This window comes from Crotalus tigris, unplaced genomic scaffold (assembly GCF_016545835.1).
Source record: "Crotalus tigris isolate CLP2741 ecotype Arizona unplaced genomic scaffold, ASM1654583v1 scf7180000020588.15403103151:6194809, whole genome shotgun sequence".
NCBI classification, from domain to species: domain Eukaryota; kingdom Metazoa; phylum Chordata; class Lepidosauria; order Squamata; family Viperidae; genus Crotalus; species Crotalus tigris.
Genome location: NW_024098092.1, coordinates 1,126,142 through 1,151,519, shown reverse-complemented (window position 1 = coordinate 1,151,519; position 25,378 = coordinate 1,126,142). Strand labels below are relative to the sequence as shown.

The following is a 25,378-nucleotide window of genomic DNA, read 5'->3' as shown; positions in this document are numbered from 1 at the left end:
TAGTTCTGTATGATGCAACAGCCATGCTAGTTTTGGGTTATTCAGCACATTGTCACCAAAATATCTTGGCTTAGCCACAAATTGTGAACACATTCCTCCTTAGGAAAAACAGATTAATTTTAGATACTGGATGTGGCCATAGAGAGGTTAAACCAGACTGCAGGCTACATAGTATCTAATGTTTTAAAAATTGCCACCTCAAGTGGTAAGAAAATAGCTTGCCTTATAGTAAATTGTCTCATTTATTCTTTGCTACTTTCTCAGCAGGAAAACATGAAATGTTGAAAATGCAATACACAAAATGTATTTTAAAGAAATGAAAGAAAAACAGGATATTCTTATTTGTATACAGCTTATTCTGTGGGTTTCTTTCTGGCTTGCTCTTGCAATTCTTGGGCATATATACTGTTCACTGATATTTACTATGTGGCTTTTTTTAAATAATCAGCTTTTTCTGCATCAGGTGCAGTGTTTTAAATTAGAAATGAAGCTTCTACAAGGGTCTATTCCAATGCATTGGCTGTAGGCACGACCCAGGGTGAGTTTCAACCCCTCTAAATGTTTAAAATATTAAATACAAAAGTTCTGCAAGAATTACTGAGGAGAAAAGAGGAGTCTAGTTGCAAAACCGGCCTTTTATAGCTCTGAATTTCGCTACAAAGTCAACTTCGGTAGTCTACACGCATCTCAGAAGGAAATTTGGGGTTAAAAATACACTTTTTGAGGGGGGGGGCGCTTATTAAAAACAACAGCGCAAAAACCTACACGAATCTCTTCAACACAAAGGAAATTGAAAAGACTTCGCACTTCTGGGACTGCGCATGCGCCATTTTTCCCGCCCTTTTCCCGCTCGGGTTTTCCCCAGATCCCGCCTCTTTCCACATGCGCAGAAATAACAGACGCTTTCCTTAAGAGTCTGGCACCTCTCCACTAACAATTTGGCATCGTCGTTGTAAACGCATGCGCATGACACGGCCGAATGGGCTATACCACTCTTGGGTTTCTGTAAGGGGGGAGGAACTACACCACAAGCTTCAAATTAGGTCCTTTGGCGAAGAAAGAGAATGTGAGAAACCTCGAAATGGAAATAACACTAAAATGAATTTTGAACTATGCCCCTCCGGAGCACATTTTTCCCTCGCGATGATAAAAGCCTTCAGTGAGACGTCCCGGCGTCCCCCCCCAAGCGTCTTGGCGTGGCTCGTTCTGGGACCCGCTTTGGTCCGCAGTTGCTGAGGGGAAAAGAGGGCGCCGCCATTTTGTCGACAGCGAGGAGAGTGGAGGCCTCAGCCGGGAGCTTGCCCAAGGTCCTCTCGCGGCCCAGTCGCAACCGATTCTGTCTTGTCCTGCCTAGGCTTCGCGCCAACGGTGAGTCCAGGGCTTGGAGGACGAGTCGGCTTGGTGCAGGGGTCGCCCGAGCGGGGGAAAGGCCGGGCCCTCACGCGGAGGCTGCGGTGACTGAAACCCCGCCGAGCCCCGATGGCGGGTATGGGCCTTTCTCTCGCGCTCTTCTCCAGCTGGGAGCCTTCCATGTTTGAGGGAACTACCATTTCCACCATTTAGCCAGCGAGGCCTTCTTTTCGCAAAAGGCGCTTTCCAGTCCGTGCTGGCTCCTGTTGCGCCCCCCCTCCCCCCAATTCCGAGCCAATGCTGAGAGGAATGGAGGTTGATGGGACTTGTAGTTCAAAGGAGGTGGTGGTCTTGGATCAGAGCCAAACGAGGCTTGCCTCAGTTCTGGGCCCCTGCTCTTTATTTCAAGTACTTTTCAACCTATGTCTTTTTTTTTTTCCCTTCCACCGCTGATTTTGAAATCCTAAATAAAGGTCGGACTAAGAACTTGAATGGGGGACCACTAGCAAATCCTAGGGCTGTCCGTTCGGCTGAGAAGTTTTAAATGGATTGTCCTTGAATTTCTATTAGGAGTTTTTTTAAAAAAAAACTCCCTAAACAATCCCTAAAAGTCCCTAAACAATCCCTAAACAAAGAATCCCTAAACAAAGTCCCTAAACAAATCACTTCCGTATTGTGTCAAGAAAATTTCGTGGATATTACGACGAAGCAATGAGAAGTCAAGGAAACTTCTTACTTCCAAGTTGTTTCTAAATTGCTGAGTTACCTCCTTCGATAGGACAATTGGAAAAAGAGAGGAATTTTTTGCGTAATTATTTCGAGAATATTTAATCTTAATTTCCAGGGTACATTTTATGGGTAATTTTCTCCCAGGGTGGCTACATTTGTAGCTGTTTGTACCATTAGAGTGTGTGTTTACAGTTGTAAACAAAAAAAAAGCATCTTGCAAGAAAATCCATTTGCAACAGAAATTGTCCTTGAATTTCTATTAGATCCCACAGTTTTTATCAGCAGTTGTTGCAAAGTTGTGTGCTTGCCATCCAATAAGAACTCTGTAAGTGGTCTGTTAGGGGCAACCAAGTGGAAGGAGAATTAGCTCTGACATCCCAGAATGATAGAGGAGTCAATTCAAGAAAATACACACATTCTATACTGTATCATCTTCATTCATTTGATACTGTAGTGACAGTTTTATTCCAAAGCAGTCTTCTTTGAAACAAATGAGTCATACGTCCCTGTTGTGGGTTCTCTGAACTGTGTGACCGGAATAAACTTTGTACTCAGCTTTCCATTTGTGATGCTAATGCTATTGCTAATGAAACTCTTAAGAATGGGAAATAGGTTTTTAATGCATATTTTAGAAACAGTTTCAGTACCTGACTTTCAACAGTTCTTTAGTGACTGTTCAAATGTACAGCCTTGGAAAAAAATAAGTTATGGAGGTTTTTCACAAGTAATGACTATTGCAGCATCCTCATGATCATGTAATCCAAATTCAACTGACTCATATTTATGACAGTTGCAGTGTCCTGGGGTCATGTGATCATCTTTTGCGACATTCTGACAAGCAAAATCAATGGGGAAGCCTTAACCGTGTTACTAACTTAACAGTGGCAGTGATTCACTCAGCTCTGAGAAGAAAGATTGTAAAATGGAACAAAATTCATTTAACAACTATCTTGCTTAGCAACAGAAATTTTGGACTCAATTGTGGTCCTATGTCGAGGACTACCTGTATGCTATTCCTCATTTTGTGTAAGATTTTTTACTTTTTGTAGTATTGCATGTTAAAAGTTTATTTCTTTAAAGACTTTATATTTATTTTTTCTGCATAGTTACTACTGTGGCAGCTTATAGATCAATTAAAAACAAGATGGGTGTTATTTTTAATTATACATTTATCCATATCCATACACATATTTTCTCTTTGAGCGTAAGCAACATTATCAGCCTATAATGTAAAAATACAAGATAAAGAGGAATAAACAAATCATAATACTTTAGGATTTTGTGTAAGAGAAAGGGACCATTTTTGGTGTTGCAGTGTATACAGAAATTGCTGTTTGTTTTAACATGTTCAGTTGAACAGGAAAGCCAAAGGATATACTATAGTCAAAAATGGCTAGTGTCTTGCTGAGCTGGTGGAATTGATTTGCTAATCACCCTGTTACTAAATAGCTGACTGACGGGTGTCAGCTTGGCGAGATGGCAGGGATAGTAGCTACTTTATAATTAGATTAACTGGAATGTGTTGTGTAGGCTTTAAAGGTAGCGTGTAAGCGTAAATGTAACCGAGCATCTGAATGGCTATTGTTGGAATTAAAATGGTAGTTGGTACTATATTATTTAAATGGAGTGATTTTGTATGCCAAATGCCTGAATGTTAAAAATACAGTATTCATTGTAAAATACAGTAAAATACAATATGCATTCATTATTCTTTCTTTCTGAATTTAAGGACTGTAAGGAAGACACATTAACCTCTGTCTCCCATCTTCCCAAATGCTATTAAGGTAAAAATAAGATGTGTATAAAATAGGAAGGTACTTTGTACTGAGGCAGACTCAGTGTAGTATTGTCCATTCTGATTGTAAGCGGATCTTTAGGTTCTTAAAGCTTTTCAGTCTCCTGTATTTCTTTCCACGAGAGATACAAGGATTGAATTTACAGCTTTTACCACACAAAGCATGCTGTATTATTTTAGTCACAATCTGTCCTTTTTCAATTCAAGTTCTGTCAAAGAAACAGTAGTTAAATTCCGCCATAAGCCAAACCACGGGTTATTTTTGTTTATAAATTGCATGTTGCTTTTTTATTCACCTGTTTCTTTTTACCCTTCAGTAACATCACGGCGGAGATGTCGGAATACATCCGAGTTACAGAAGATGAGAATGAGGAACCCATTGAGATCCCTTCAGAAGATGATGGGACTGTGTTACTCTCTACAGTTACTGCTCAGTTCCCAGGGGCATGTGGTCTGCGTTACAGAAACCCGGTATCTCAATGTATGAGAGGAGTCCGATTAGTGGAAGGAATTCTTCATGCGCCAGATAATGGCTGGGGAAATTTGGTATACGTGGTGAATTATCCCAAAGGTGTGTGTTTAAAGTTATTCTTTTCCTTTAAAAAAATCTTCTTATCAACTATAACAATACATAGTTGGAAATTAGATCAATTATTCTTTTAAATAACTGGGAATAATAGTTTCAAGTTCCGACTGCACAAACAATCATAGTTCGCTAAAGTATAGGCTACCCAGCTTCCAGCGACTTTGGGAGCCTTCTTGTTGCGATTAATGTAAATCTGTGTTTGTGTCCCCGGCTGTGTCTTAGACAACAAGAGGAAAATGGACGAAACGGATGCTTCGTCGGCCGTTAAAGTGAAACGAGCGGTGCAGAAAACCTCCGATCTGATAGTTTTGGGTCTTCCGTGGAAAACAACAGAGCAAGATCTGAAGGAGTATTTCAGCACGTTTGGAGAAGTTCTCATGGTGCAGGTATCTGGCACATGTTCTTGATGGTCCTTAACGTTAGAATGAAATTTTAGTTTAGCTGGAGGAGGATTCAGATGGAGCTCCCTCTCAGCAGGGAAGACCTGTCCCTCCTCCCTCTGGGCCAGATGGAACGGCCTTTCGAGGGAGCCCATCTGGTTATGCAGCTTTTCATCAGAGACCATAACGCAGGATGGAGGCTTCAGCTAAGAGGCAGAACATTAGCATGTTTCCATTATTACGTACTTCAAATTTACTTTAGAAACAAGGCGAATGTAGTGACATAATGCCATTCTGGTCCTATAATCCCCCCCCCCAAATCTAGGTTAAGAAGGACATCAAAACTGGCCACTCAAAAGGGTTTGGCTTTGTGAGATTTACCGACTACGAAACCCAAGTGAAAGTCATGTCCCAGCGTCACATGATCGATGGGAGATGGTGCGACTGCAAGCTCCCCAATTCTAAGGTACGTTATGACTTTGGTGGGCGTTGCGGGTCGAATTGGGCCTAGGGATTCTGTTTTACGAAACAAGTTGGCAGAAGATCAGAGCGGTCTGGGCGTTTGTGTAACTTGACAGGGGTTTTGCGACTGGAGCGAAGCCCTTAGTTTTCCAATTTCGAATTCCTTGTCATATCACTTGAACTTTGGAAGGGACAACTTCAGAGTTTCATGTTTTGTTTTGTTTTTTTCTGTTGGCTACTTGCTGCATTATTCTATGGGAGGGAGAAAAGCCTTTGTTGGTTATGGCCCCTATAACTGTTTTCTTATATAACTAATATGAATCTTCTGCATTGGTACCAGCAAAGTCCAGATGAACCTTTGCGTAGCAGGAAAGTGTTCGTTGGCCGTTGCACTGACGACATGACCGCCGATGAGCTCCGTCAGTTTTTTTCACAATACGGAGAAGTGGTTGATGTCTTCATTCCCAAACCATTCAGAGCTTTTGCCTTCGTGACGTTTGCTGATGATCAGGTATTCACCCAATGCACTCTTTCCCCGGGGAGCATGCTCTGTTTTCCTTAAGCAGTTTTGCATTTAATTTCATTGTGGGTTAAATGTCGATGCCGTTGGCTTTTGAATTACGAGGCCTATAAATTGCTACTTTATTCCTGTCAGCTACCCAATCATTTTAAGAGAGGTTTTCATTCGGGGAAAGCTTGATCTAAAGTATCTCAATATTGCTGTGTAATTAGATGCTTCCATTTCATTGCCACTGTTTAAATAACAACGGGCACAAAGCAAACCTTGTAAATGAACTCGGCTGTTAATCATTTTTGCCCTTGAGAATGAAGGGAAAAAACAACCCTTGCTTGCCTGGGAAGCTGATTAATCTTGCCACAGACCTCTGGGCCAGTGGCTACTTATACATTTGTATGAAGCAGCATTCAATTTCAAAATCAGCTGCCTAAGAGCTATAATCGGGGTAATTGTGTGGGATGGGCTTCCTTTTAGAAGTGTCAGTGGAAGCGTTTGTGAGGGAATGGGTTTTTTGTTTCAGACTTCAGCAGAATGGGTACAGTGCAAGTTAAAATTAGTATTGCGCACTCCTGGCGTTTCAGAAAAAGAGAGTAGTTTTCTGCTGTTGTGAGGGAATGCTAGGTAATCATGGCTACTTCAAACGAGCCTAGATATTCATTGCTGCTCTTGTGCTGCTTTTTGTGCGTTTGTTGTCTCCCTCCCTTTGCTCAGCCCTCCTTCCTTGTTCTCTACAGGTTGCCCAGTCCCTCTGTGGTGAGGACTTGATCATAAAAGGAATCAGCGTCCATATATCCAATGCTGAGCCTAAGCATAATAGCAGTAGACAACTAGAAAGAGGTGGAAGATTTGGTGGTAATCCAGGAGGCTTTGGGAATCAGGGGGGATTTCCTAACCGGGGGGGAGGCGGGGGAGGCGGTGGACTGGGTAACAACCAGGGCAGTAACATGGGAGCTGGGATGAACTTTGGGGCCTTTAGCATCAATCCCGCCATGATGGCGGCTGCCCAGGCAGCGCTGCAAAGCAGCTGGGGGATGATGGGCATGCTTGCCAGCCAGCAAAACCAGTCTGGGCCATCAGGGAGCAACCAGCTACAGGGCAACATGCAGAGGGAGCAGAACCAAGGGTTTAGCTCCGGGAGCAATTCCTACGGAAGCTCGAACTCGGGCCCGGCGATAGGGTGGGGCTCCTCCAACACAGGCTCCAGCAGTGGGTTTAATGGCGGGTTTGGTTCAAGCATGGATTCCAAATCGTCGGGATGGGGGATGTAGGCAGGCTTATACTGACTCTGGTGGGAAATCAAGTTTTTTTTTTTTTTTCTAGAGCTCCCGGTAAGTATAATCTAAAGTGCATATACTAAAAGGGAAAAAGAAGAAGAAAAAAAAAAATCAAATCAAATTTGTTCAGTGTGTAGTATATTTCGATAGTATTTTTGACACTTTTTTTTTTCTTTTGTAAGGGGGAAAAAAAAGATTAAATGAAGTTTTATAGGTTTTGTTACCATGAGTTGGAATACATGAGTTGGGATTATTGAGTGGCTGAACGTGAACTGTTTCCCTGACTGGTAAAACGGATGTGCTGCAGTTTAAATGGGAATTTGTAAAGATTTGATTCCTCGTTTCCTAGTCAGCTGAGATCTTATGCATGTTTCCAAAAAAAAAAAAAAAATCAGAAACTGCATCCTATCCTTATTAATTTTTTTCTTTTAATATTTAATTTGATCCCCCCCGCCATAAGAATTTTTCTCTCTTTCTCTCCTTCCCCTTCCCCCAAATGTCCTGTGTGGAGAATGCAATGTTGGTGTCGGCTTTTTTTCCTTTTAACACTGTCTCCCTTCTCATACTAAAGTACAGTACGGAGACCTCATTTAGTTCTTGCAGTTCATCTCATTTCAAGTGTGTCTGGAAGAAGCACTTCATTGAAAACAGTGCAGTTAAAAAACAAAAACCACAAACACCTATATATAAATATATAAAAAAAAATATCTGCTTTAGGAATACTCCTGTCTCCATGCTTTCCTCATCCAAGACTCCATCACACTGCACATGCTGCGTCTTAAGATGGTGGGTGTTCCATTTTATCCGCTCCTCTTTTTATTTCATGGAGTCGTACTCAACGCTGTGAACGCAAGGCTGTGAGATGGAAAACCAGAAGGCTTGTTTGAACTTCTGAAAAACCTTGTGTGGGATTGGATTTGTGGTGCCAAGGCATGTGAGGGCTTGGTATGTGCGAGAAAAAGAAGGAGGCGCATGCAGAGAGAGACTTGGTGGTGCATTATGGGATTTTTAAAAAAAAAAACCATTTTTTTTTCTTGACGCAATGTCCCTCGACCTGTGGCTTTGGTGAGAGTGTGCGGAGAGCGATGGGAGCAGACGTACGAATGTTTTCCTTGCATTCAAAACGGACATCTGATCTGGAAGAACTTAAAAAAAAGGGTGGGGAGGGCGTTTTACTTAGTTAACCAAATTAGTTGGATGTGTTAAGTGAAACGAATATCTGTATTTTTTTTTTTCCTCTCCTTTGTGTCAACTCTGCTGTGAATGCTGTATGGTGTGTGTTATTTTGTTCAATGATCCTGTAAGTGTGGTAATGTGAACCGAAGGTGGGGCTTTTGATGGGAACATCCAGTTCGTAGTGTGCTTTCTGTGTATTTTTTTTTTCTTTTTTTCTTCCAGCAAAGCTCACTTGCAAGCTCAGGTGTTCCCTTGCGGGTGGACGTTTTTTCTGTCTGTAAGATATCCATATGAATGCTGTTTGCTGAAGTTCTGTGTTTGGATGCTTTTTTATAAGATTTGTCAATGTAGGAAATTCTTAAATAAAACTGATTTAAGTAATACGTGTGTGTGTTTGACAGCCCCCAGGAGCAAAAGAGCTCCTATTTTTTTAATTGGTTAAAAGTATCGTTTAGGATAAAAATTTAAGTTTTTAAAAAATGTTTTTTAGGTTTGCCTGCCTCATGTAGCAGAAACTCCAAAACTTAAGACCCAGCCTTATCTTCATACCTTTTGCAATAAACATCTGAAATGCAATTCTGTTACATGAAGTACCCCATCCCTGGCCAGCAGGCACCACTAATGTCCACCACTAATTTTAAGCAAAGATCTCAAATAACCCTTGAGTATATATAGCATTGTGTTCTCAGGGTATTCAGCCCTGCTGGGAATAGGATGCTATTAACCTCAGTTTCAATGTGGTGAACAGTTGGACAAAGTTTTGGCAAACATTTGGCTCTAAATGATAGTTACAGGCCTTATACTGTTCCTTACTCGATACAAACTTACAACTTTCATTTGATAGGTAGTGGGAGCCGTCAATTTGGTCCCGACTAAATTCATACATTTTAAAACCTTTTGCTTCCCTGATTTTGTTTGCATTTCAGCCTAAAAATCCTATTTCCTTTTAAAGGACATCCGTGTAGATCTTAAAACTTATCTGCTGGGTGCTTATTGTGGCATGGTTGTTCGATAACTAAAACTGGTTTATTATTCCGGAAGATGGTTCTTGATGTAAAACAGATCTGTGACTATTCCAAAGGATATAATAAGTCTTACATTGCGTAATCTTTACTTCGCCTAAATCCGATCCATTTGCCAAAATCTGTACCATCTGAATTTTGCATTTTAGCACTTGCATTAACACCAGCTACTGCTGCTGAGTAACACTTAATATGGTTTTCTCGGACCTCCCAAGGCTAAACTGTGTCATCCCAGGAAGGATCCTGAGGGTAAGTTTGATACCTCACTAGCATGGTTTCAGTAATTTATGTTAGCTTGTATTTATAAAGCCCAAGGGCCATTTCTGAACAGAGGGGGACCCATGCTGTGATCATTTTAATGCCACTTCAAGCACTAAGGGCTCTACTGTCCCTTCCCTTCCAATCCCTAAGCATCTTAGAAATGTTTTCAAACATGATTCGTATCGTTAATTTTTTTCCCCCGTTAGTGTTGAAAGTGAGTTTAATAAACAAAATTCTCATAACTTGATTGTCTGGAGTCTTGTTTTAAACTTTTGTAGCCCTTGTATGTATTGTGCTAATGCAATTTAAAGAGGGAAATAAGGAACACAGTCGGTTTACCACCGCTAGAAGGATTATCTTGCTAATGAGCTTCATTTAGTAATAAGCAGCATTGTAATTTAACAGAGGCCCAATGTGAGCAAATGTGTGTTTCAGTTGCCTGCTGAGCATCTCTTAATTACTGAGACTTTGCTACTCAAATGGATGTGATGATGAGAATTCCTTTTTCCAGTCCATCATTTGTGTGGGCGTGAATTAAATCTTGGAGCATTTTGATCGCAGCAGTTGAGACCAAACTGTTAACAGCTGAATGAGCAGGCCTCTGGGCTCTTGCCCTGTTCCTATGGGCTGCATACTCCTGACATTCTTTCTCCCTCCTTCCCACCCCACCAGTTGTCAGGGATGTCTGTTTATAAAAAGAGAATAGTACCTCCAACTCTTTGGTAGCTAATAAAGGAATTCCTTGTTTGCTAGGTTGAGCTAATTAAGATAAGCTTCAGTAAATGTAAATGCAAGGGGAGGCGGGGAGAGATTAGCCCCAGTGGAGTTAAAAGATTTGGACTTTAAAATGATAGACTTTAAATTTGGTCTTTAAATACGGTAGGAAAAAACTGATGGCTTTAACCCCATGAAAAAAAAAACTGAATAGATTTGGGCTGGGCAATTTTTACGAATCTTTTCAATTTAAAATGGGCCGTGGTCATAATTGGGGGCCCCTGTGGAATTTTCAGTTGAGCTTTTGTCATAAGAAATTCACAAAGAACCCAACTCGCCTTGGTGAAAAAGCTTGATTTGTTGGTTGCACAGCTTAGAATCGGATTCTGTGGCTCTTTCCCCAAAATAAACCCCAGTCAGGTTGTAGGGGGGGCTATAGATGAGCATTATTAAAATCCACAGAACTAACCGTGTTCTATGCTTTATTGAAAAACACAAACAAAAACCGATTAAGAATGGCGTGCAATTAGGTCCTCGATCCACGGCGTGTAATTGGGCACCTTAGTGTAGACCCCATAGAGCCCAGCAGAACCACATTCCAGACCCCAGGAGACCACACCGCCAACAAACCACCTCCTGGCTTTAGTATCGTAGAACACCAGGGCGCCTCCGCTGTCCCCATAGCAAGAGTCCTTCCCCCCCTCCTCAGTTCCCGCGCAAAGCATATTTTCTGTCAGCACGAGTTTTTTCCCTTCCAAAGTCCGGTTTGCGTAGGCCGCTTTGCACTTGTCAGGCTCAACAACGTCTATCTCGGTATACAGCAAGAAGCGGGACTGCCGGGCCCGCTCCGTTTTTCCCCAGCCGGCAATGATTCCCGTGTCGTTCGTGTTCACCCGGAAGCCGGGGTTGTATCCCGGCAAGCAAATCGGGGTGATGTTTTTGTTAATGGGAACTTTGTGTTTCAGTTTAATCAGAGCAATGTCATTGTCGAAGTTGATGCCGTCGTTGGCGAAGCCGCTGTGGAGGAACACCGATTCTGCCCAGACTTGGTGGTAATGAGGGGAGCGTTTGTTGAGGAGCCCCAGTTTCAAGGTCAGGGAGGAGGCGTCAACTGGGCTGCCGAGGACGTGAGCGGCGGTCAAGATCCAGTTATCGTATAAAAGGGCTCCGCCCCCAGTTGCTCCATGCGCATCCGTGATTAAAACCTGCCAAGGGAATTGGCCCGGCAGAGCCTTCTGCCCTCCAAAGATACGCTTCAGAGTGTTAGACGTTTGGACTCCGCAGACTGGCCAAGAAGAGAAAGGAGATACGAGTCAAAACTGTTGTTAGTGCAGTGAGTTTTTATTCTCCCAGCTTCAGTCTACAGGTCCTAGAAAAGTCTTGTGAGAGTTGGATTATGTGTCCCAGACTTGTTTATTTTCCCAACAATTCCAGAGAGGGTGGTGGTGGTTGAAATTTGGATGCCAGGTTTGCCCAGCACTTTTGACCCCTAAGCTATGAGATTTCTCTTTCCCCTACCTCAAGAGGTGGTTATCCTTGTCTTTCCCATAACAAAGTTCAAAGCTACGGCTGCGTTGTAACATGTCGCTATCTGTTGCAGCTTCAAAGACATTTAATATAAGACATGTTTCTTAGTCACGAACGTAGGCCACATAACTATGGAAATACCCATTTTCCCTTAATTCCTTAATGCAGTGTTTCTCAACCTTGACAATTTTAAGGCATGTGGACTTCAATTCCCAGAATTCCACAGCCACCATTGCTGGCTGTGGAATTCTGGGAGTTGAAGTCCACATGCCTTAAAATTGTCAAGGTTGAGAAACACTGCCTTAATGTGTGGTCTTGCTTTGAGATCTCCCAGGTGCTGAGTGGTGTCAAACGTCACGTGACGTGTTGTGATGTATCACAACTTTTTTTGCATTGCCGGAACGGGTGGGTACGGCCTCCGTATGATGCAACCGGGCCACGGGCCGGCAGTTTGACACCCCTGACATATACGAATGCTGCTTTATTATTGGTAACACAAAATGTGCAACAACTACGTGGTGCAATCTGGTCTTTTCAAATACTGGCTGGGTTTGAGATGCCCCCCCCCCCCGATGGTGCAGTTTCATTGGCTAATTAAATAGCTGATGAGATAAAAGACAAAGATTATTTTGTACTAATGTAGAAGTTCTTAAAGATTTTTTTTTTAAAGGTTGCCATAAAGGATATTTCACGTGCTTCTCATCCAAAAGCTTCTAATACCCTGTCTTTAGCCTTGAATAGTGCCTATAATAGTTTCTTTGGTACAGTTAAATGTGAAATAGTTAACGCTTAATGAAAAATAACTTTCAATCATCTTTGATTATACGGTTATGAAAAAAATCCGCATGAGACAAAAACAAAAAACTGGAATATTTTATGCCTATGATTTTACATACGCATACAAACCAACACACACACACACACAATTATGCATGGCTGGCAGGTCAGGAAGCAGATAAGCAGCAGGAAGCAAGGAAATGGTGACATATGCCTACGATCATATCCTTATGTAACTTTTGTAGAGCACTTGCATATATATTACCTGGTTCACAGACCGGAGGTGCTTTCTTTCCCTTTTGATCTCTCCAGAAACCATCAGGGGCACACCGGTAGTTGTCTGTGTAGACAGAATAGTCTTGGTAAAGAGATATGCCATCCATGCTTCAAACTGCATTTCCCACCAGTCTTAAATACAGTCCAGACCCCAATTTGCATCCCACAGTTTACTGATACCCCCTGTAGGAGATGACCCGGCTGAACAGGCATCAATTCAGAGTCCCTTTGCACCTACAAGATAAGAGTCCAGCCCTCCTTAAATTTCATGGACTCTTTATCTACCGTCAATTTGCCTTGACGGTTAGTAGTATAGATTCTAGCTTTGTGGTAGCATGAAATAAACTAATTTTGGAGCTAACCCTGGCTCCCGATTTCTTGCGCCTGCCTCTGTGCACAGCAATATCGGAATCCTTACCTCTCTGCTCCACCAGTTTTACAAATGCCTTAAGTTGAAAAGCAGTTTTCACTCACTAGGTGCGGACACACGGTGCCCTACCAGAGCAATTAAGGCAAGACTCTAGCCCAGCATTCTTTTTTCTTTTGTTTAATGGAGCACCTCTTACTGTTTGATTGTCAAATAATTATAGAATTCTTTCTCTGTCTGCTGGTTCACAGTCCCCCCAAAGCAGCGCTTCATTCGCACAGGGGGGCAATCTTTGAGTAGCTTTCGTGAAACTGCAAGGATGGCAGAATTCATTTTTTATAAGCACTGAATTGCTGGGGGTTTTTTGGGGGGGGGTGTCTATTGAGGCAGTCAGATAAGGAGGAGAGCTTTTCAGACAAGAGAATATTAATAGAAGATCCTGCTAACTAGAATACTGGAGAGCTGTAGTCTGTGCTCCCTTTGACAAACTCCCTCTGGGATCACAGGGAGCTTTTCCAAGCAAACTTGCCAGAAAAGATTTCTCTTACCAGAGTATCCGGTTTTCAAGGAGTAGAAGGGCCTTTCGCAGTTATATTTGATTTCAGCTTGATATGTGGACATCTCTTTTCCAGTGACGTACACAAGGGTGCCATTTGCTATGTCATTGGCAGGGCCGCAATCAACAACTGGAAAGGAAGAACTATTAAGTGTCTGAAGGACTGGAATGCAGACAAGAAAAGTCAGGATAAAAACAGGGGCAGGCTAGGCAATAGAAAAGCGGGTCCCAAGTCAAAGACATTTTTTTCTGAGACTTGAATTTTAGGCTCTGAGTATCTGTAGCCAGGAGTCTGCAACCCAGAGGCATTTGTTTTCATTCTTACAAATTCTTTTAGTTAGCTTGTAAATAAAATAAACCACATTCTGCCTCTTGAGTGTTTCCCAAATGGCTTTTGCAGCATGAAGCCCATTTTAAAAGAAGAATTAAGAGGGTGAACGGAAGCAAGATAAAAAGATTTTTTTGTGCTTTTAAGTCCCTCGTAGTAAATACGCAGCGAAAACTGGGATATATATATTGATCTGTCTCTGCTGAAAATATTTCAGTGCAGGCAAATTTTATTTTGAGATTCGAATGCACCATTGTCTCCCACAATTTTCATTAGAGAGTTTTGTCCTGTCGGACTCGATATGGACTCCCACAAGAAGCAAAGAACGTATCTGAGGACGGCAGGTGCCCTGTGAATTCTGGGCAAAGACTTACTGGTGCATTGGGCCATTGGCTTGTTCCAGGTACCATCCTTTTGACAGGTTGCTTTGAAGGATTTGACAATCAGTTTGTTCTGTGGGAGGAAAAACGAAAGATTTCAGAGACTTCGTATCACGATTTGAGAGTGCCTTTGTTGGTAACCGTTCCAAAAACAGTAAGTCAAAAAAACTGTTGTGTAATGCAAAAGCTTGATGTCCCTTCACCCCCCCCCCCAACCAGAAATACCCAAACTGGGGAAGGTTAACAACAGCTCAATATTAAACACATTTATATAATGCAGTGGTTCTCAACCTTTTTAATGCCACGGCCCCCAACCGGTTGTAAGCCGAGGACTACTCAACTGGTACAGCACTGTTTGCAGAAGGGGACTTTTGGTGGGCTCAGCAGGGCAGAGACAGCCTGGACAATTCCTATTGGCTTTCCAAAGCCAATAGAATTAGACTCTATTCAAGAGAGTCTATTCTATTGGCTTTCAAAAGCCAATAGAATAAAAGGGAGTAGCACAGCTAAGGAAAAGGGGGAAAAAATGGCAGACTGCGTTGTTTGGCGACCCCTGTGAAATGGTCGTTCGACCCCAAATGGGGTCCCGACCCACAGGTTGAGAACTACTGATATAATGTATCGTGTTTTCATCTCTGCAGGTGAAGCTGCTTTGGCCCAAGTTCCACCGCTAAAAATGTATACCGATCTGTGTCGTTGCCAACCCATAGAAGTAAAAACTGTTTAGAACGTTACCCACTTCCAAAAGTGCGTAGCCCAAGTTGCAGGAGAGGCTGTAGAAGTCTTTCAAAATATATTTTGCCTGCACTGGGGAGATCCGGCCGTTGGGGGGTGCTTGAGGATTGGGACATGGCAAAGCTGCAGAGTTGGAAAAACGGGGGGGGGGGGGGAGAAGACAAAAACCCAGCCCTGATTTCCTGCTTTTTACACAATTAAATCATCCCACAGTTCTTAACCGAACTCTACATTTCGGATTCTTGCTCTATTAATTTTCCTAGCTTGAATGGAAATTTAATCTGTGCAACATAGGGGCTGTATCATTGGCCCCACTGCAACTGCTTCAGGAACCATCTGTATTGTGAACTTGTTGGTACAATTGGCATAACTTGCCTCAAAAGGATCTTAAATGCTGTTGTTTTGAGGGTCAGTGTAACCACAGGCAGTCCTTGACTTACAACATTTAGTGACCGTTTGAAGTTACAACGGTACTGAGAAAAAGATGACTTACTACGACCGTTTTTCACACTTACGACCACTGCAGCATCCCCATGGTCACGGGACCAAAATTCAGACGATTGGCAACTGACTCATATTTATGACTGTTGCAGCATCACCGGATCCCCTTTTGCGACTTGACAAGCAAAGTCAATGGGGAAGCCAGATTCACTTAACAACCATGTTACTAATTTAACAACTGCAGTGATTCACTTAACAAAAAGGGCAAGAAAAGTTGTAAAAATGGGGCAAAACTCACTTAAGAAATGTCTCACTTAACGTAAATTTCGGGCTCCGTTGTAAGTTGAGGACTACCTGTATCCCTTTACAACAGGATTTCAAATTTGCATTCCCCCCACCTTCCTTTTACTGTGCTTCTCCCCTCTCTCCAAACATAATTAATTTGCTTTGTGGATGACTGGAGGACATCCGTGTACTTTCTATTATACTTCAGTTTCTCCAGACACCCCAGATTGCGCTTTCAGTCAAGATGTCTTTCCCCAAAGCCTTCTAACCTGTTGTGTGATATCTGAGCTTCCATCCAGCATGAACACCAGAAATGTCGGTGATGAACGTGATATCCACCGTATTGGTACGCGTTTCAATTTTGGAAGGTAAGGAATTGTCACAGAATGGACCAAATTCTTTCTTGGGTGTCTTAATCTGGAAGAACCACAAAATATAGGCACTTTATAGCATTCAACATCCAGATATTGCAGTCTGAGAAGCTCTGTCTGATGTCCCCATTTAAGAAAGAAACTTCTTCGATTGTTTTTTAAATTTCTTTTTATCTTATTTTAAATATGCTAAGTTTTGAAGATAACACCTCCAAAATAGAATTCGTCTGTTGTGAGGCTGCAGAAAATGTGTGAAATTCATTGGATTGACTGTAACACAAATACCGTATGGTCTTAGGATGTGTCATTCCATAAGCATCCCTGTCAGTGTGATCCTACAGTAGAGAAAGAAATGGCTTTAGAAGGTGTGCAGAAATGTGCCATCGGTTTTTTTAAAAGGCAAGTTTTAAACTTATTTCAGGTTGCACCTTTAAATTTAAATGATTGTGTGGCAAGTAGTTTTGGGGAAAACCCTCTCGATTAAATTTTGGAAAGCCTGTATCGGGTCATTGTGGACAGGACCTCGTGGCTCACAAGTGTGGTAAAATAGAAATATGTTGTAAATATTAATTTATTTTGAAGGTTTCTTGTGGCGTTGACTGGCTTCACACATCATACTAGATTGTCATGTCATTTGTCTACTTTTGCTTCTGAAAGTCTTTTTGATTTTCTTCTTTGATTTTTATCAGTTGTTTTAAAGCCCTTGTGTTTCTTTTGTGCTTTGCTGTTTGCTTCCTAGAGTTCATCCAGATAGGAGCAGGGCACAAATGTAGATGGATGATAGATAGATAGATAGATAGATAGATAGATAGATAGATAGATAGATAGATAGATAGATAGATAGACAGACAGACAGACAGACAGACAGACAGACAGACAGACAGACAGACAGAGACAGAGCGAGATGTGTTTGTGAACTGTAATTTAGGGCTTAACATATCTTGAACCCAGCCATTTGTAGTTTGTTCAACAAATCATGATGCAGGGTGCTTTGTGAAGCTGGTCTCTGTGTTAGTTACCTGCAGTGAATTAAATAGAGCTATGTGAAAAATCCAGATTTCTACCACAGAGGACCTATAACGTGAATCCCACTGACCTTCAGGATGTCATAAGGACACAGTACATCTGGATGGGCTTCTACATCAAAGATCTCCACAAATTCTAAGATGACCATGAAACCGTCTTCCACCCGGATGCTATAGCTGCACTCGGAGATTTTAGGATACGGGTTGGGGTAATTGGGGCTGGAGAACTCTCCAGTTCTTGCCGTCAACACCTTATTCGGACAGTGCGCTGAAAGGAAGGGGGAAGAAGAAGAAGAAAAAAATAGAAGCCGCCTTCAGAAAAAAAATGTATGCCATTTAAAAAAAAAAAATTCATTTCAAGGTTCACACTGAGTTTTGAGCCAAAAAAGACCCTTTCAAATCTTCAGCTGATGTAAGAAAGAAACGAGATGTAAACCCCAGTGTTCCACAGGGAAGCTTGGCTAACAGGAGATTGAAGTATTCATTGATTGGAGCAAGTACAGGCAGTCCACAACTTAACAACGGTTCGTTTAGCGACTATTTGAAGTTTCAACAGAACTGGAAAAAGTAACTTAGGAGCATTTTTTCACACCGTTGCAGCATCCCTGTGGTCACATTGATCAAAATGCAGACGCTTGGCAATTGAAATCATCTTTGTTGTTCACCTATTTGAATTCCTTCCTTCCTTCCTTCCTTCCTTCCTTCCTTCCTTCCTTCCTTCCTTCCTTTCTGCCTTCCTGCCTGCCTTCCTTCCTTCCTTCTTTCCTTCCTTCCTTCCTTCCTTTCTGCCTTCCTGCCTGCCTTCCTTCTTTCCTTCCTTCCTTCCTTCCTTCCTTCCTTCCTTCCTTCCTTCCTTCCTTCCTTCCTTCCTTCCTTTCTGCCTTCCTTCCTTCCTTCCTTCCTTCCTTCCTTCCTTCCTTCCTTCCTTCCTTCCTTCCTTCCTGTGGTGGGATTCAGCCAGTTTGCACCAGTTCGGCAGAACCGGTAGCTAGCTTTTTGTTGCCCAGGTCCAGAATGGACTTCCGGAAGTGGCATCCACGCAGAGAACCGGTTGTTCACAAATTTGAATCCCAACACTGTTCTAACTTAACAACTGCAGTGATTCGCTTAACAGCTGTGGCAAGAAATGTCGTAAAATGGGACACTTAGTAAATGGTCTCTCTCCACCTCAGCAATTTTGAACTCAATTCTGGCCGTAAATCAATGACCAATTGTAGTTATCGCCTAGCTTGGGGGATGGGGCTCTCTTAAGTCCTGGCTTTAAAGCAACGATGGGTGCTTTTCATCATTTCTTATTTAGAGATAGGGTGGTCTGTGCTGAGGCCCTCTGGGTACAGTCAGGGTACCTGCTTATGATCCTGGTGCCCTGTTAGGAGCAGAAGGAGAAAAAGAGCTTTCCTGTTAACCTCCCACTTTTGACTAATAACACATTTCTCAACAGAGAGAGACAAAATGTTTTGTTCACAGGGCAGTTTGTGCCACAGCCAACCATCCCTCCATCTACCTCTTTCCTTCTCAGTATCTCCCCAAACGCAAGTCGCCTCCTGACGACACCGTTCACAGCTGCCAGGTGGAACAGAGTTTCCCGGGGTAAAAATCCAGCCTTGTACGAGTTTTTGTGGCTGAGAAATGTACAGCCAGAGTGTCTCCAGAGGCAGGACTTACCCTTCTAACACGTGTCTGCTAATTTCCCCCCCCAGTACCTTTCCTTTTAATTTAAATTGAATGTAAATTAAATGTAGTGAGTTTAATTATTCCGCTAAACGTTCTTTTACTTCCACCAGGTGAAAAGGGGAGGTCTGGGCTCGCGTGCCACGGTGGAGACCGTAGGGAAAGGCCAGAGAATGGACGAAGGGAAAAACGGCGCTCTCTAGAATCTGGTGTCGCTGAACGCCGAACTTCTTCCTGGTAGACTATTAAAGTTTAATGCAATTCAATTTATGATTAGATGGCTTGGGCACCAGTAAGAGAGCCGTATCGACAGAGGTGTCACACAGGCACAGTTCAATTAATACATAGCGGAGCAGGCATTAATATTAATTCAGCATGCCTGAATACAAGGGCTGGGTTTTTATTTTGTAGAAGCACACAAACACACACACACACATTTAGCCTTGGCACAAAAGCAGCCCACCCTCCCCCCGTCTCCCAGTTCTGCCTTTGGCCATAAACACCAGCTGAGTTTTAGGAGTATCAGGAGAGCATTCAATTACACTTAGGCCTATATTTTTTTTATTGGAGATAACGCTGCAGTGCCCACCAGAGACTCGGAACACTGAGAAACAAGGCTGTCTCAACTGGCAAAGAGTGTGGTTGCTGGATCGTTAGGTCTGAAATTAACAGTTGCCCATAAATTGGGTTACTGAGTGACTGGGAAAATGTGGCAAAGACTGATGACTAGAAAATAAAGGGGGAGATGCTGGTTGGCTCTGTGAGGGAGCTGAGATTCTTTGAAGCATAAACCATGATTTACGCAAAAGGATGGCTACGTCCTACAGTAAGATGGACAGGAAGTTACAGGTGAGGACCAAGGGTGAACAGTTTTAAGTACAAACCGTCTACGGAGGTCTGAGCTTAACCGTCAATTCCCCACTAGAAAGTCTCCCTTGAGATGATAGGTCTTATGGGTGAAGTAAACCAAGAGTTGCTTTGATCTTTAGGCTCCTATAGGAAGCAGATTAGTAGGGGGCCCCAGCTATGATTATTTCCTTCCCCAACTGTCCTCCCCAAGTGTTTTATTTCCTCCCCAGGGTGCCAAGAAAAATATATTGAGGGAGGGAGAGGCATTGGGAGGTTGATGGAACAAACCCAGAGGAAAAGCTCAGGTCTCTTTTGGTTCATCTGTTCCAAAATGCCCAATTTCTAAGTGTGATGTGATTGGACTATGAAGCAGTGATGTGCTGAGATTTAGGTGGACAGGAAAACGGTCTCTCCTGGCAATTAAGCTTCAGATGAGACGGGAGCTTCCTGTGATTCTGCTTCCGCCTCGTTCCGGTTCCTCCTTCCCCCCCCCCCCCAAGAAACCTGCTGGATCTGGGTAGGATACCGTTTCCTTATATGATCCTGTGCCTGTCCACTCTCCCTCCTGGCCTAGTCCTCTCAGGGCAGCTTTCAGCCCAGCTGGTGACCTCTTTACGTTTCCCTTCTTCCCTTGTGTAGCGTGCCATTGCAAAATAAAAGTTTGCGGAAATGTGGGAACGGGTGGAAGCCATTTTATTAACCACAGGAGGCAGATCACCATGGGAGAAGCAGAGGGAAGAGCTAGACAGCGGAATGAAGGTAGCCCTCTGCGGCTTTTCGGGAGAAGACCACTGTCTCCATCTCTGCCTAAGGTGGGGAGCGTCAGGCTTATTTCACGCTGGAAACGAGAAAGACGGACAAGAAGCAAACGACGCTGGTGAATAGCATCCTTCTGAGTGAGCGGCATATCAGGTTTTAATTTCTTTTTCTAAAGTTACCAAAGCTTGCTAGAGTTTCTGAAGCTATTTGGTCAGCTTAGCTTGTTTTAAGTCATAATGAAACATGGAGCAGCTGCTTGCGTCAGCGAATTAGGGAAATGGTGATTTATTTATTTTTTTTTTAAAAAAGGCTCAGGTATCCACGCGCGCGGGCCAATTTTTGACTACTTCAGCCTCCCTCTTTTCCAGGAAGTGAACTTACCTTTGCAAGTCTTCTTGTCCCTGTGCAGAAGGTAGCCAATCGGGCAACTGCAATAGAAGCCGCCCAGGTAATTGTGACAGTGGTGGTCACAAGGCAATTCACCATCAGCTTGCCCTTCACACTCATCAATGTCTAAAAGAGAAAAACAGAAATGGAGGAGGGCCAGGCTTGACTTGTGGAATAAAATGTGGCTCTTTGGGGCAAGGTTTGTAGAAGCAAGAGGCAGCAGGCTGGTCGCTGACACACAACCTGGGAAATACCACAACTGGATTGTAAGTGGTATTAGTTTACGGGTCTTTCTGGTCCAGTGGTTTTTTCCACGTCTTTTGCAGATCTCTCCAATATTCAGCGGTACAATTCCTGCGATTTCCCTCGGTTTCGATTTAGAGCAGGGGTCTTCAAACTTGGCCCTTTGATGACTTGTGGACTTCAACTCCCAGAATTCCCCAGCCAGCGTGCACGCTGGCTGAGGAATTCTGGGAGTTGAAGTCCACAAGTCATCAAAGGGCCAAGTTCGAAGAGCCCTGATTTAGAGAATACACACGAAACTATACTGTAACTTCCAAAGCACCTTCTAGGTGAAAACTAGATAAAAACTCCACCCCCTACTTTGCCCCACTGTACCTGTGCCTAAACTTACATTATTGATCATAGCCAGCGGCAGCAATTCTAGGTTAGCCTCAAGAGTTGCTTCCAGGAGAAGTCCAAGACTGAACCTCCTGCTGATCAAATATAGCACTTCACGATCAAGTAACTAGTTCCTACCGTATCAGACTAGTGCCCATTGGACTCAGTCCTGCCTCCACCAATGGGAGGGGGGGTCTCAGGCAGACCCCATTTCCATAAGGTTGCCACCTTCCCCCCCCCCCCAGCCATTTTTCTCCTGCTCTTACCTTCAGCAGCGTAGAAGGCCTCAAAGCCCGTGAACTGTTTCTCATTGGAATAATCCGATCTGAAAGTCACTGCTAAGTTGTTGTTAATGGAGCGGTATGTCTTTTTCCCAGGGGCCTCTTCCGTGTCCGTGCTCTCCTGGCCGCAGAGAGTGGCCACGACCTTTCCTCCTGAGTCTAGCTGCAAAGCAAACACAAGAAATGAGCTCAGCCGTTGACTTGCACCTTCCCCCCCCCCCCCGAGGTTCTTTGGCGACATGGTAAGGACACGCGGGGTCTCCCAAAGCAAGAGAATCTTGCCCCATCTTCCTGGAGCCAAACAAATACGACACAAGGTCAGGTTGCTTGCTCACTGGAATCAAAAAAGCTTGCTCCCTGGAATCCACATGCACACAAGCCAGGCTTACAGCACTAGCAGTTTTCACGTACTTTGACATAGTCGTATTCACACTGGTAAGACAGCTCAAGGTTGAAGTGAGTAAAATAGATGCGCAGAGCATAGCCTTGGGGAACAGTGATATTCCATATCCTCTCCTTGCTGTTAGGATAGACATTGGGGAAGTCTGGAGAGGCGATCCTCCCGTACATTTTGTCTAGCTGGAGGACATCACCAAGTACTCCGTGCCACAGAGCGAGAAGCAAGAAGCAGAATCTGCCAGAGGAAATAGGGAAAATTACCGCACAAAAAAACCCCTAGCTGGCGGATCCTTCACTCATGCTGACTGACGTTTCCTCATCTCATCTCCTTTCTCTGTCTTTTCAGATTTTTTTGAGCCGAATGGCAGTCCTTGCCCCTTTAAAAATATTCTGTAAAGCTAAAGAGTCGGGTATAAAAACCGTTTGAATCCCATTACTAAAACAGGCAGACATTGACTGAATTCTGTAGACTGCCCGGACATAACAAACTTCGATTCTTATCTGTCCAAGCCAGATTTGCCAATTTGTCATCGCTGTCATCATCATGTAGAAGCTAAATTTAAGAAAGCCCAACACACATCGTTAAACAGAGAGAACCCAAGAAGAAAAGCCACGGTTGATCCAATTAAAAGACTGATTTAATGCGGCCTCTTGTCTCCTTCCATAACTGAACAGAATCCTCCAGGAAGCTGGACGAGACCCTGTTCTTCCCCATTAATTTATCAAACAGCCTACTAAAGCTGTCTTCAGAAATTCAATAGGCCTGCAGTAGCAGGGGGAAATCTCACAGACAGTTTCACAAGCACACAGCCGCCCTGGTGGCTCACCACAGACCGTGCACTGAATTACGAAAGCGTTTCCCCATCAAAACAAGATAATGGCAATTCACAGATATTGGCCGAGATCGTTACAATAGAGGGAAAGGAGACCCCCTCTGCTTGTTCTCCTTCCCACATAACGAGACAAACTAGGTTCTCCCTGGAGACCAAGTTGTATCTGTGCCTCAGTGTGTTGTAAGAGAGATTGCTTCTCTCACGGCTGCTTACGTTAGTAGTGTTGTTGTTTTTTTTTTTTTTACAAAGATCAGTGAGATTTTGCTGGTCAGAAGAGTTGAAACAAGCTCACATTGAGACCCCCTGTTTAATTCCAGCAGTGCCCTAGATAGAACATACCTCATCACAGCAGGGTTTCCTGTCTTTTTACACCTGGGTTTTGCAGTCGATTGCTTTCCCTGGCCTATGGACGTTGTTGAGGAAGGCTTTTCCTGTGTTGATTCAGCGATGTTTGTCTGAATTTTGAACTCTGGTCTTACTTTCTGTCAAAAGGCAAGCGGCAGAAGTTGGGATAGGCTCCCGTCCGTTTCTCTCTCTTCTTTCCCTTGAGAGAGAGACACACGCACCTAAAGTCTTTTAACGTCTCAGCTTGTTCTGAGATACACCCAAGCTGAGAAAAAAAGAGAGAATGCCACTTGTGGGCGAAGGAACGGAGATAAAATGGGGAAGGTACAGGGAAGTACACAACTTTGTGGGCCGAGAGAGGAGGAGGGAGGGTTTGCATTTGGCAATAGCCATTGTGTTTCCTCAGCTGGGTCTTCCCCGCTCTTGTGCAATGTCCTGAACCTGTCAGAAATCCCGGCACCTCTTGCAGCGAGAAAAAGAAAGGAAAGGAGGGAAAAAATACTTTCATTTTGTCTGAATATACTGTGCGGGCAATGGTAGCGGTAGTGAATGGCGCCTGGAACCTTAAACCGATTGCTCCTTGCCTTAATGAGGACTTTCTCCCCCCCCCCTTTTATTGCATTTTTAAATCAGACCTAAAAGAAAAAACTCTAAATATTTTGCTTTCCCTTATCGATTAAATCCACCCCCGATAAGATGCTTTTACACTGAATTCCGCGAGTTGTGGTTTCACAGGCTGTTTCACATTTCTTCCACATTTACTAGGTAGGACATTAGGGAAGTGCTTCTCTCCTCCCTAACAGACATTTTGAATCTGGCTGTAACTGGTTGTTCTTAGTAAAAAAGAAAAGAAAAAGAAAATTCCACAAACTGGGTCCATAGGGACAGGCAATATCTTTTTTCTAGTATTTTAGCCAGACGTTTTTTTCTCAGGCAAGAGAAGGATGTACTGGGAGAGATAAATAGGAAAGGTGTATCAGTTCTATAATAGGAGAGGGGAAACACCTTTTCAAAGGATAGCCGGTTTAGCTGTCAGCTACTCGCGTTCACAGCTCCTTCATCCTTTTCAGAAGGCCAGTGCTGAATTGACTTGACATCTCTACATCAAGCAAGATGAACCATAATTCCCCATTTCCAGGTCTTCCAGCCCACGACAGCAAATATGAAGCTGTCATGTGTGAATAGGCCAGGTCCTCTTGAGGTCCATTTTGTCTTCCCTGGCAGTCTATTGCTTTTCTGGTTTTTACTTAGTAGCCCAAGATCCTAGTCTAGTGATGGCGAACCTTTTAGAGACCAAGTGCCCAAAACTGGCCCTGCCTCTGCTCCACCCCCGGCTCCGCCCTACCCTGCCTGTCCGCCTCCAGGCAGCCCAGCAGCGCCATGGCAGCCACACTCTCTGCCCACACCCCGCAGCATCAACTGTGTGCGTTGGGGCGTGAGGGCAGAGTCTTGTCTACCCTGCCAGGCTGCCGTGTCCTTGGCTGCGCTGTTCCGCGTGGGCCATGCTCAGGGGCGACTCTCCTCCAGGGAGGCTGCTGGTGAGGAGGGGGTCACGGGCGGAGGCAAGGCTGGGGCAATGGCACGTGTGTCCACAGAGAGGGCTCCGAGTGCCGCCTCTGGCACCCGTGCCATAGGTTCACCACCACTGTCCTAGTACAAGCTGAATAAGTTCTCCTCCAGCACTTAGCTTCTTTAATTACACAGATGGCCTCTGAATTACTTAGAAACCACTCAGTGGACTCCTTACTCAAGAACCCTAGACACACACACACACACACACACACACACACACACCCTACCCCTACCTCTGCCACCTCTTTGCGGCTTGTTTTGAAGATCACCTGGATTGACAAGAGTCTGCAATTATCTTGCCATTTTATTATCCACGTACAGCTCCGT

General features: G+C 43.6%; 2 protein-coding genes across 9 annotated transcripts; one reads left to right on the top strand and one right to left on the bottom strand.

Annotated features, from left to right (window-relative positions):
- Positions 1 to 1,209: 1,209 nt before the first annotated feature.
- On the top strand, positions 1,210 to 8,650 carry LOC120319236 (TAR DNA binding protein). Of its 7 annotated transcripts, none has more exons than XM_039367882.1 (8): positions 1,217 to 1,368; positions 3,809 to 3,863; positions 4,192 to 4,445; positions 4,683 to 4,846; positions 5,166 to 5,306; positions 5,643 to 5,813; positions 6,554 to 6,656; positions 7,811 to 8,650. In XM_039367882.1, exons 2-8 carry the CDS (start codon positions 3,853 to 3,855, stop codon positions 7,873 to 7,875), a joined length of 909 nt encoding a protein of 302 aa, XP_039223816.1. In that variant the 5' UTR covers positions 1,217 to 1,368; positions 3,809 to 3,852; the 3' UTR covers positions 7,876 to 8,650. The 7 variants fall into 7 exon arrangements, with proteins under 7 accessions (XP_039223814.1, XP_039223812.1, XP_039223816.1 ...); XM_039367881.1 differs by having other exon boundaries at positions 6,554 to 6,671; XM_039367884.1 differs by lacking the exon at positions 7,811 to 8,650 and adding an exon at positions 7,605 to 7,798.
- Positions 8,467 to 23,940, bottom strand: MASP2 (mannan binding lectin serine peptidase 2). Of its 2 annotated transcripts, XM_039367876.1 has the most exons (11): positions 23,474 to 23,940; positions 22,314 to 22,536; positions 21,888 to 22,065; positions 20,995 to 21,126; positions 17,406 to 17,602; positions 16,208 to 16,355; positions 15,217 to 15,335; positions 14,472 to 14,550; positions 13,762 to 13,899; positions 12,836 to 12,910; positions 8,467 to 11,551 (listed from the first exon to the last, which is right to left on the bottom strand). In XM_039367876.1, the coding sequence occupies exons 1-11, from the start codon at positions 23,476 to 23,478 to the stop codon at positions 10,776 to 10,778; spliced, it is 2,070 nt and encodes a 689-aa protein (XP_039223810.1). In that variant the 5' UTR covers positions 23,479 to 23,940; the 3' UTR covers positions 8,467 to 10,775. The 2 variants fall into 2 exon arrangements, with proteins under 2 accessions (XP_039223810.1, XP_039223811.1); XM_039367877.1 differs by lacking the exons at positions 8,467 to 11,551; positions 12,836 to 12,910; positions 13,762 to 13,899; ... (2 more) ...; positions 16,208 to 16,355; positions 17,406 to 17,602 and adding an exon at positions 20,525 to 20,692 and having other exon boundaries at positions 23,474 to 23,811.
- Between the last annotated feature and the right edge of the window lie 1,438 nt (positions 23,941 to 25,378).